Source organism: Humulus lupulus, chromosome 7 (assembly GCF_963169125.1).
Source record: "Humulus lupulus chromosome 7, drHumLupu1.1, whole genome shotgun sequence".
NCBI lineage: Eukaryota > Viridiplantae > Streptophyta > Magnoliopsida > Rosales > Cannabaceae > Humulus > Humulus lupulus.
Genome location: NC_084799.1, coordinates 1,997,925 through 2,010,329, shown reverse-complemented (window position 1 = coordinate 2,010,329; position 12,405 = coordinate 1,997,925). Strand labels below are relative to the sequence as shown.

The 12,405-nt window shown below is 36.7% G+C and overlaps 1 protein-coding gene across 1 annotated transcript; it reads right to left on the bottom strand.

Annotated features, from left to right (window-relative positions):
• Window positions 1-5,005: 5,005 nt before the first annotated feature.
• Window positions 5,006-5,747, bottom strand: LOC133789605 (uncharacterized). Its single transcript, XM_062227399.1, has 2 exons — window positions 5,619-5,747; window positions 5,006-5,536 (listed from the first exon to the last, which is right to left on the bottom strand). The coding sequence occupies exons 1-2, from the start codon at window positions 5,703-5,705 to the stop codon at window positions 5,006-5,008; spliced, it is 618 nt and encodes a 205-aa protein (XP_062083383.1). The 5' UTR covers window positions 5,706-5,747.
• Window positions 5,748-12,405: the final 6,658 nt, after the last annotated feature.

The following is a 12,405-nucleotide window of genomic DNA, read 5'->3' as shown; positions in this document are numbered from 1 at the left end:
GATAATAGCTCGATATGGGTTCGATGGAGGGTTTGGTTAGGTTTATGTTCTGTTTTGAGAAATGGTAGCTCGATGATAACTCGATAATAGCTCGATAGGGGTTCGATGGAGGGTTTGGTTAGGTTTGTATTCTGTTTTGAGAAATGGTAGCTCGATTCCAACTCGATAATAGCTCGATAAAGCTCGATAATGTTATTTTTTATTGCATTTCTGGAAAAATGACAGTTTTCCTGACAATGTTAATGTTTTTTTTTCCAACACAGGCTCTATTGTCTACGTTTTTGTATCCTACAATGGTGTTTGGGAATTACAAGGGAATAAGTGGATTTTCAAGGACCCTCAATGCACGGTGATACCGATGGAGGATACTGTAACGTACTTGCAACTTCTTGACATATTGCACAAGGAACTTAAAGTCGATAAACAGATGTATGAGTTGAAATTGGAGGTTCCTTACACTTGCGGCGACCAACCGTTTACACCCGTTCATGTTGAAAGTGATCTTGGTGTCCGTGCATTCATAGGAGTAACATCTAAAGAAAGGTTGGCCTTGTGTGTCACTCCTGTTAAAAAGATTGTCATTGCAGACCCATATTCCACTCCCGGACTTGAGGGAGCAGCCAGTACTTTAGGATTTCCTATTGGTGACCTGAGGGACAACCAGTATGAGTACAACCCCTATGTGAATGACGATCCGGTAGCCGAACACAATGAGGAATTAGGAGACAATTCGGTGGATGATGATCTATTAGCTGAACATTTGCAAGTAGAAGAAGCACAAGAACAACCAATACGTCATATTGCACGGACGAACCCACCAAGTCAAGGACGCCGAACACCTGGCACCAGCTCTAGTCGTCATGGTGGAACAGAATATAACTATACAGGGAACATTTCAATATGTTCAACAGAAGATCACAGAAAATGGAGTGCTCCCATGTTTACAAAAGAAGATATCATAGCTTGTAGTCGTTCTGAATCACCCTCATCCGGTATAGCGTTGGGGGAATTACATCTTGGGAAGACATTTGAGAACAAGATGGAATTGAAAACCAAAGCGGCTCTCTTTGCAATGAAGAATAATTTTGAGTTTATGGTTAAGAAGTCTGGTACTGATGTGTTGTATATCACCTGCAAGGATCCTGATTGTGGTTGGAGAATAAGAGGGAAAAAAGTAGCGCGATCAGAGATGTTTGAGATCACTGTTTATAATAGTGTACATACTTGCTCACTAGAATTGCGACAAAAAGACCACCGTCAAGCAGCACCTTCTGTCATTGGGCACCTTATCAAGAACAAATATGCTACTGATGGCACTAGCTATCCACCAAACAGCATAAAGGAGGATATGAAGAATAATTTTGGGATCGATATGAGTTATATTAAGGCTTGGAGATGCAGAGAGAAGGCACTCGGTTATGTTAGGGGGACACCTGAAGAATCGTACTCCAAGTTACCTTCTTACCTGTACATGCTGCAGCAAAAGAATCCAGGTACAATTACTGATTTTGTCACAGATGACGGTCGCTTTCTTTACTGTTTCTTCTCACTCGGAGTTTGTAGAAGGGGATTTACATCATGTCGTCCTGTTATATGTGTGGACGGCACTTTCTTAAAGTCAAGGTACGGTGGCCACATGTTGTGTGCTGTCGCATTGGATGCGAATAACCACATTTATCCAATTGCATTCGCGATTGTTGACAGTGAGAATCATGCTTCTTGGAAGTATTTCATGATGAAATTGAAGGAAGCCATTGGAGTTGTTGATAATCTGTCTTTTGTTTCAGACAGGCATGCTAGCATTATTCATGCTCTTGAGTTGGTCTTCCCTGATGCCTACCACGGCGCATGCTACCATCACATAAGTATGAATGTAATCGCTAAGTTCAAGACCGATCACTGTCACAAGGAGATGTATAATGTGGCATATGCATTTCGGAAGTCAAAATTTCACAGGTTCTTCAATAATATAAAGCAAATGGATCCTGCCATAGCTCAATATCTCGAGGGTATTGGCTTCGATAAGTGGACTCGTGTATACTTTCCTGGGAATCGATACAATGTAATGACAAGCAACTACGCTGAAAGTTTCAACAACAAAACCAGAGACGCAAGAACCTTCCCAGTCACTACTTTTGTGGAATTCATTCGTTTCACAATTCAGTCATGGTTTGCCGCGCGTCGTGAGGAGGTAGAGAAGTGCACATCGAAATTAGCAACAACATATGAGAAAGATGTCTCAGGCATTGCGGATGATGCAAGGTACTTGAAAGTCCATCCTCTTGGACAGTTTGAATTTCATGTGGTAGACCCAGAAGGTGATGGTGAGGTGAATTTGATGACCAAATCATGCTCTTGTGGTCAGTTTCAAATAATGGGTTACCCTTGTGTTCATGGTGTGGCTGCGGCCATGTTGCGCAATGTCAACATTTACTCACTGTGTTCACCATATTACACTACTGAGATGTGGAGGGAGTCTTACAAAGAAACAATTTACCCAACTGGCAATGAGGATGATTGGGAAGTTCCCGAGAACATAGAGAAAATGCAAGTTGGGGTTCCCGTTGAAAAACAACCAGTTGGTCGACCGAAGAAGAATAAGGTGGGAAGAAGGAAGACAAACCGCACTCCATCGAATGGAGAAATCATTCCCAGTCATCGCAAGTGTAGCATGTGTGGTGGTCTTGGCCACAACAGGGCTACATGCAAAGCTAGGCTTTAAACTTTTTTTTCCCATTTGAACTTGTTGTATTAATAAACTCTTTTTATTTGATTTTTCTGAAAAGTTATGTTTATGGCAAAGCTAGGCTTTAAACTCTTTTTTCCCATTTGAACTTGTTGTATTAATAAACTCTTTTTATGAAGGTAACAAATTTTGATAATTCAATAACAGTTCGATATAGCTTGATATTAGCTCGATAACAGCCCATGAAAATTATAAAAAAATGTGAACAACAAACTGTACATGTAAAGACCCTGTATATATACAATCATCAAGGTAACAAATTTTGATACCACAAGTCTGTGGTCCACTTGTTCCTGAACACCTCCATATTTTCATCGCAGATAGCTTCCAATGGAAGACCGACCATTAGATGCTCAATATACTTGATAGCATACACACCACAATCCCCACTGTAAAAAAAAAAATATATATTAAGTGCACATTACTATAAATTTAGTTAGAAACAAAATTAGTATGAAGATGATGTTTGTTACCTTCTCTTTGACTGAGGGAGCTCGTGTTTCTGTTTGCGACGCAATGTGAACTGATGCGGCCTATTTCCTGCTGATGGAATCTTCAACATCAAGCTATCAGTAAACAGTTTACTCTGCATTAACAGAGAAGGTAGCATAAAGCACCATGGACTCATAATATCCTCAAGCTTTGCGTCACTAATCACCGAGTTGTCTGAATCGTAAACAGTCAGAGTCCAACTAGAAATGGAAGCCTCAATGGCAAACCAATGTTGTTGTCCATAGTTCTGGCACCAATATACATCCTCAACTCCTCCCCAAGATGCCAGAAACTGCTGCTCAATGCCGGTCAACATGGACATAATGTCAGCATCCCAATAATACTTTGTTTTGTCGGCTGTTTTCTTGAACTGATCATATCGGGCAGGTATCACTTCTGAGAAATAACTGTTCATCACAACTGCATTCTGTCGATATATATTGGGAAAATACTTGCGACGCATACGAAGCATGTGTTCTGCCGCATCAATATGCTGCAAAAGAGAGTACGATAAAAAAATTAGCAAAAACCATCATAAAATGCTGATGTCGAGCTCCATCGAGCTCACATCGAGCTCATATCGAGCTCATATCGAGCTCACATCGAGCCAGTATGAAACAGTAAAAAAACAAACTACTTTAACATCCCTATCGAACTACCATCGAACTACCATCGAGCTCCATCAAGCTCACATCGAGCTAATATCAAGCTATATCGAACTACCATCATGAAATAGTAAAGACAACCTATTTTAACATCCCTATCGAACTACCTATCGAGCTCCATCGAGCTCACATCGAGCCACTCTGAAACAGTAAAGAACAACCCCTATTTTAACATCCATGTCGAACTACTATCGAACTCCTATCGAGCTCACATCGAGCCAGTATGAAACAGTAAAAATAACCTACTTTAACATCCCTATCGAACTACCTATCGAGCTCACATCGAGCCATCATGAAATAGTAAAGACAACCTATTTTAACATCCCTATCGAACTCCCTATCGAGCTCCATCGAGCTCACATCGAGCCACTTTTGTTAAGGGAATTTTCACTATCGAACTCATATCGAACTCACATCGAGCTTTTAACATCCCTATCGAACTAATATCGAGCTCACATCGAGCCACTCTAAAACAGTAAAAAAACAATCTATTTTAACATCCCTATCGAACTACCTATCGAGCTCCATCGAGCTCACATCGAGCCACTCTGAAATAGTAAAGAACAACCCCTATTTTAACATCCATGTCGAACTACTATCGAACTCCTATCGAGCTCACATCGAGTCAGTAAAAATAAAACATGTAAAATTGAAAACAGTCCATAATTAGGTATAAATTGCTTACCCCATCATTGAGCCACGACTGGGGTGTCTTCAACGTCAGAAACCATGCTGGACCGTGACTCCCAGTCTTTACATCCCGCGGGGTCTTGTTGGGCATGTCTCCAAGAAGCCACTTGCACATTGTCCTATACTGTTTGGGATCTGGCTTCTTGAGAGGGTCCAGCACATGTGTAGCCTCTTGTGTAGCCTCGTCTGCTGGTGCAGCTGCAGCAGTGCGAGGTCTTTTCCTCGTGGGATCCGTATAGTCCTCAAACCAATCTGGCTTGCGTCTTTGGCGTCTAGCCCTCTGAAACTGAACCCCAGCAACATCCTCAGGGTTGACAATAACGACTCCCGGAGTCTCAGCATCTGGTGTCACAATGATGGTAGGGGGCGTCGTTGGATCATCAACATAGTCTAGCGGAAGATCCAATGACTCTCACTCTGAATCTTCATTGGACCCCCTCGGTTTCTCCTTAACAAATGTCAGGATCTGACTGAGTACGTCCAAGATCACTGACTGGTTCTTCAAGAGGGTCTCCTGTCGACCCTCGACTCTGTCCAACCGCTCAATCAAGTCGGCCAGCTCAGGGGCTGAGGCTGAGGCTGGTGGTGGGGTTGGTGTTGGGGCTGACACTGAGGCTGGGGCTGATGTTGGGGCACAGGTTGATGCTGGGGCTGAGGCTGGGGCTGATGTTGGGGCACAGGTTGAGGCTGGGGCTGAGGCTGGGGGAATAGGAGGGGTGGGACCTGCAACCTCCTCCCCCGGGGCAGCATCAACAAATATCTTGGCTGCCTCGGCAGCCTGAGAAACTTTCTCTGCCATTTTCTCAAAAGTCGCATCCTCCTCCTCATCAGTCTCCGAGGGATCCTGGCCAAGCCCAGGATAAAGGGGAAGATCTCCCTCAGTCAAAGACAAGTAATAGTCTTTTTCTGCTGGCCGAGGCTTCAACATCGGAAGAACAATTAACTGCAAACAACATAAAACATTTGGTTAACTCAAATAATGATAAAAGATAAGCATATAGATAAAAAAAAACAACATAACTTACATTCTTCTTCAATAATATCGGTGCGATGACGGACTTGGTGAAATCCTTGTTCTTCCGATGCGACCAGCTAAGCATCCTCGGGAACATGTTTCCCGAGCTCACAACAAGCTCCACCGCAAGCTATTGGATAGCCTCATATGCCCAGTACTGTAAGGCGGGGGCATAACCATACATACTGTATTTGGACTCTTGCTGCACCTTGGCATCCTTCTTGGCATCATAGTTGGCCTTTTGCTTCACCATGTCCTTCTTACAAGAATGCAATAGCCTCCTATAAGAGTACTTCCCCCATGGATAGCTGAAGAAGTACTCTACATTCTCAACAATTTTTAGAATATCTCGCCAAATGTGCAGTTTTCCCTCAATGGCATTCAGAACCCCCTCAACAAACAGACATAGACCAAGCTTGTACACATCTTCCACAACCGTACAAGTCTTGAAAGCATGGTCCACCTGTGACAGCTTTACTTTCTCAGCATCGTTGAAATACTCCTTTATCAACCGATCGCTGAGATTACGCCCTTCCAACTCTTCTGGTGACGGGAAGGCACTGAAATCCAACCCCGTCACCAGGGCAAACTCTCCCATGCCGAATCTACAAGACTTCGACCCCAAGAAAAAATGCACCTCATCTTCGTTGTTGCTGGCAATTTTCCTCAGCAACAGTTGATGCACCAAGACTCCGGAGAAATTAAACTCCGAAGCCAAAAAGAATTGCTTAAAAGGGGATTCCTTAGCCCTTTCAAGCAGCCCGAGCTCCAAAAACCTGGTCTTGATGTGATTTAAAGTACTACTACCCCGATATGTCACTCGACCAGGAAAGTGATCACTGAACGGAACAAGCAACTTAGGCATCTGTAACAACACATGAAATTTTTTTTGTAAGAAAACAGAATAAATTTTTTTTCAAAAAAACACTGAAATAAGTTGTCATCGAGCTATATCGATCTCTATCGAGCTATCATCGAGCTGAAACATACCCTATCGAGCACTATCGAAAAACTATCGAGTTCCATCGAGAAATATCAACAACCTAAATTTATCGAGCCTATCGAGCCAGCATCGAGCCTATCGAGCTAAGAAAAATCTGTCTGTCTAGATAAATAACCATCGAGCTACAGTCTAGTCTCATATCGAACCATTATCGAACCTATCGAGCTATGAAAAATCTGTCTGTCTAGATAAATAACCATCGAGCTACAGTCTAGTCTCATATCAAACCATTATCGAACCTATCGAGCTCTTGTAATATAATACAACATATCCTACCGAGCTCTTATCGAGCTCCTATCGAGCCATAATCGATCCATCATCGAACTGTTCAAACTACCTTATCGAGCCTACTATCGAACCATAATCGAACCTATCGAGCCACTGGTTCAAACCCATAAAAAATTTCCCACAAAATCGGACAACCCATTCCACAAATCACAGATTCAACAACGATATAAAGCAAATATGGACTTGGGTTCAAGATTTTACCTTAGTTTTTTAAACTTTGAAGGAAATATGCTCCGTGGGTCTCGGGTTTGACAGAAAAATGGGAGTATGCAGTGGGCTCGAGATCGCCGGAGAAATGGGAGAAGGTGGGGGCTCGACGGAGAAGGTGGGAGCTCGACGGAGATGCGGGCTCGACGGCTCGACGGAGATGGCGGCTCGACGGCTCGACGGAGGTGGGGGTTCGATGGTTTTTGGGGGATTTTTGTGAGACTGAAAGAGAGAGAAACCGAGACTTAGAGAGAGAAGGCTGAGATTGAATGGGAAGGGTATTTTCGGTAAGAGGGAAAAGCTTAGCATTAATTTGAAAATATTATTAATGTTGGGATTTTTTGGTAATATTAGGTATTATTAGAGATAAAAAGTGAAATTTCCCTAATAATTTCTTTTAAACTCTTTATTAATGATTTCAACTTTAAATTCAAATTAAAAATGAAAGAAAACCAAATCCATGTTATTATCAATTAAAAATAATAAGGTAGTTGAGATTGAAACAATCAACAAACATCCTCTTTCTAATTTTCTTTAATTCATTCATTTGTATATTTATATATATACGTATATGTTTTTTAATTTTTTTAATTTTACATATAAATTAATAATAATGAAGAACAATATTAATACGACAGAGAGGTTGGGAATCATGCTTTTCTGTCATTTCTAATTGCCTCCCAAATTAATAATTATCATTTATATATGAAGAATATACTAATAGGATCAACAATAGAATTATAAATATAAATACTAAAAACATGCATGCATGTTTACTAAGACCAAAGGTGTAAACATCATTAATTTTAACATTGTTATAGATAAGTGTAATATATATATATGGCAACTCTTTTATAGGGGTTTCTCTTTAAGCCCTACTGGTAGGACTCTCAGTGTTTCTCGACCCGTGAACAGTTTTCGACGCGATTTTTTTTATGACTGTGTATATTGTAGATATTTAGAGCATCCTGCAAATTTTCAGAAAAATCTGAATAGTTTACAGTACCGAAAACTAGGTTCAAACATGTTGATTTCCACGGGCATAAAAAAAATTAGTCATGCGTGCAACAATATATTTGAACTTAGTTTTCGGTACTGTAAACTATTCGGAATTTTCTGAAAATTTTCAGGAGGCTCTAAATAGCTACAATATACACAGTCATAAAAAAAAATCGCGCCGAAAACTGTTCATGGGTTGAGAATACTGAGAGCCCCACCGATAGGGATTAAAATGAAGCCCTATAAAAAAAATTCTCCTATACATATAAATATACATAATATCCAAATTTTGATTATTTTTTAATTTACTCTAGGGTTGATTTGATGGAGTTCGTAGTGTTTCATGATTCTAATATATTAATTATGTTCAAAATTATAGGCTTCTAATAATTAACAACTGTCCGATTAATCTAACCATTGATTCGACAACTTCGAGATTGTCAGAATGCATCTTGTTATTGTTGGGGTTTTATGTCCTAATTAAAACTCAAACTCTTTGTAATCTCATTTTATTATCAATAAAAGAATAAAAATCATTTTTTGACTTGGTTAATCACTTTGCTCACATGTTTTATTTTCATGATTATTTGTTTAATATAAACGTTTATTAAATCCCGAGCATATAACTAATCTTATTTATAGTGACGTATTCACAGTGGAATATAAATATGATTATATGTTCAAAATAAGTTAGTCCTAATATTAGTCAGTACACCAGATTTACACTGACTTGCCAATCTACGATATGATCTACTTACACATTACAGTGTTATGTTCTTTCCAGAACATTAGCAAAGTAGATAAGATCAAATGTATTTGTTACATCGGACTGGACCGATATTGACAGTTGATAAGATAAGTAAACATACCGTTATTATCTATTCTAGTCATATCATATAGTTGACCATAGGTCAATTCAATCTCAATTCTGAGTGGTTAGTATTCTAACTGATTGTATTATTTGAGTTCTTTGACTTGTTCGTTACCAGCTTACACTACGGAGTAGCCCATACTTACATCTTAGGAACTTGGTAGTATAATTGAGTGGGAGTGTTAATCATAGATTTGAACATCTATAGCTTCTGATGAAGAAGTGAAATGATGGTTTCCTTTTAGTTTGGTTGAAGGTGTTAAATGAAAGAGATCTCATTTCAGTAATTAAATTAGTTTACTGAAATATCATTTACAAGGAACTAAGTGTTTTAAGGATAAAATACAATGAAGGGTAAAATGGTATTTTAGTCCTATCTCATTGTAAACCGTCTATAGAGGATTGAGTGACAATTATGGTTGTAACAATGGATAATTAATAGCGTATCTATATTTGTTATAGAACGTTCTATGAATTTAAGAGTCCAATTCCAAGTTTATAGTGGAGTCACGAGAAATTAATAAGTTAGTAAATTTATTTGTTAGATTTATGATAACTTATTGAAACTTGATTTCATAGGCCCATGGTCCCCATTGTACCTTGGATAAAATCATCTAGATAGTCTCAATTAATTAATTTAATCATCAATTAGAATTATCAAAGTTGAACATGTCAATTTTGGATAGTTTCACAGAATTGTATAATTTTGAGAAGAAAAGAGAAATTATGGCAGATTTATTAATTAAGATAAATTGGTATCTAAATTAATAAATAAATTTAAATCAAGGTTCAAATTATAAATAATTAATTTGATAAATGATTTAAATAATTATTTAATTAATTAAATCAATAGAAAATAATATATGCCTTGATTTTAAGTCCAATGGGCTTATAATCAAATTGAAAATTTCACGGGTCTATAGCCCATGATAATTTCGACCTAGGGCTTCAAAATAATTATTATTTTATTGATTTTTTAATTAAATTAAATGGCCTAATTGAGTCTATAAAAGGAGTGCTTAGAGAGAAGTCAAAATATAAGTCACAAGTCATATTTTCTAATAGTTTTAGATTCTCTCTAAACACATGTCTTTTTCTAAGCCTCTTCTCTCTATATCTATCTCATGTGTTGAAAATTGCCCACACTAGTTGCCCACATTAGAAGATTGTGAAGAAAATAGAAGATCGGTTCAGTTTCTTGATAATACTTTGCGACAGAGAGGATAAAAGAGTTAGAGAAACGGAATGAATGACTCTTTAATTTCGCTGCATATACTGTAAGTATTCTATTCTTTGTTTTTCTTTGAATTCAATTTTAGAAACATATGTTAGGCTATCTCGTATTAATTTATTTAATATTAGATATACATGAAAATAAATAAAGATGCTGCATAAGCTTTTTCTAATAGTTATGTACTGCAAGTTTTGTTTTATGTACTTAGATTAAAATTTAATATACTACAGACTTGATTCGATGAACTTAGATTTATAATAATTAACAACTGTCTGATTAATCTAATTATTGATTCGACAACTTCGAGATTGACAAAATGCATTTTGATATGTACTGCGAGTTTTGTTTTATGTACTTAGATTAAAATTTAATATACTGCATACTTGATTCGATGAACTTAGATTTTTAATAATTAACAACTGTTTGATTAATCTGACCATTGATTCGACAACTTTGAGAATGACAGAATGCATCTTATTATGTACTACAAGTTTTGTTTTATGTACTTAGATTAAAATTTAATATACTGCAGATTTGATTCTATGAATTTAGATTTATAATAATTAACAACGTCTGATTAATCTAACCATTGATTCGATAACTTCGAGATTGATAGAATGCATTTTGTTATGTACTGCGAGTTTTATTTTATGTACTTAGATTAAAATTTAATATTATGCAGACTTGATTCGACTTGATAAACTTAGATTTATAATAACTAACAACTGTTCTCAATCAATATCGAAATGTTTTCTCAACAAGACAAAATCACAAAGTACGTGAACATAAAGAAGATAATATATGATAGCAATCATATATGGGTGAAAATTGCAGCCGTACACAGTGCTCCGCGTGTTTCTCAACACATAATTATTAGTGCTATTGAAACTCTACAAAGAATGAAGACCATGCTATCTAAAAAAAGAAGAAAGATAGTATTTTTTTCACCTTAAAATTATGGATTTATACTTTTTTTTAGACCATGTGTTTTGCTTCATTATCTGTTTAGACTCTGTGTTTTGATAAATTATTTTTTGGACCCTATATTTTGTAAAATTGTTCAAATATGCCCATAAACCTGATTTTGATGAACAAAAAATTGAGTATAACAACACAGTTCTTAGGCAGAATGACTGTATTTTTGTTCTGAGTTGTTAGTTTGATGAATTATTTGTGATTTTAGTTAAAAAAAAAAACTTTGATCAAAATCGGGTTTAGGAGTCTATTTAAACTATTTTAGAAAACACAGGGCCCAAACAAGTAATGAGACAAAATACAGAGTCAAAAACCTAAAATTATTGATTAATAACAGAACAAAAGGCCCTTTTTTTTCCACTAGTAGTGGTCTGAGAAACTAGGTTTTGAACACGATTAAATTATGGAATCTAGCTACTTGATAGGGACTTGAGATGGGTCATGGTGTGGGGTCTTTTTGTTTTTTCACTCGTAAGGATTTTGTATATACTTTGACAATTTTATTTGAGTCATCACATGGTTTGGTAATAAGTACTATCATCCGTATTGGGTTTCTTTTCTTTTTTTTTTTTTAAAAAAAAAATTATTATTATTATTATTATCATAATTATTTAACCTTTACTTTGTTGAAAAATTAGGCCTTGTTTTGATAGGTTAGAGGTGATGAGATTAGTATATGAGCTCATCATCATCTCAATAGGGGTAGTTTTAAGGTCTTTAACTACTCAATAAAGTCTTGACTACTTTACACCAAATTGAAAGAAAAAACCCCTTAAGAATATATTAGATCTAGATCTTAGAATTTAAAATTAGGAAAACTATATATTTATATTTAATTAAGACTTTTTAAACTATAGTGGTTAAAATTGGTGCACTTTCAGTACTCTCTACTTAACAAGTAATCTATACTATTAATTAAATTATTCACCAAGAAAGAAAGAAACAAATGAGTTGGTCATCATTTCTTGTACGGATCATTATTTCATCAACTGATAAGATTAAGAGAATAATTCAACATAAACAATAAGGGGTGTACTATTAATGGTTACTACTCATAGATAGTTACTTTGATATTAACTATTGGATTAAGATTAATGATCTATATTTATAGTTGTTAATTGATATTTCTAAAAATAAATTATGATTTTTTCAAATTTTTGGAAGGGTTACTTGATGAAAAACGTGTATTTATTATGAAAATATAATATTGTAAACTTTTC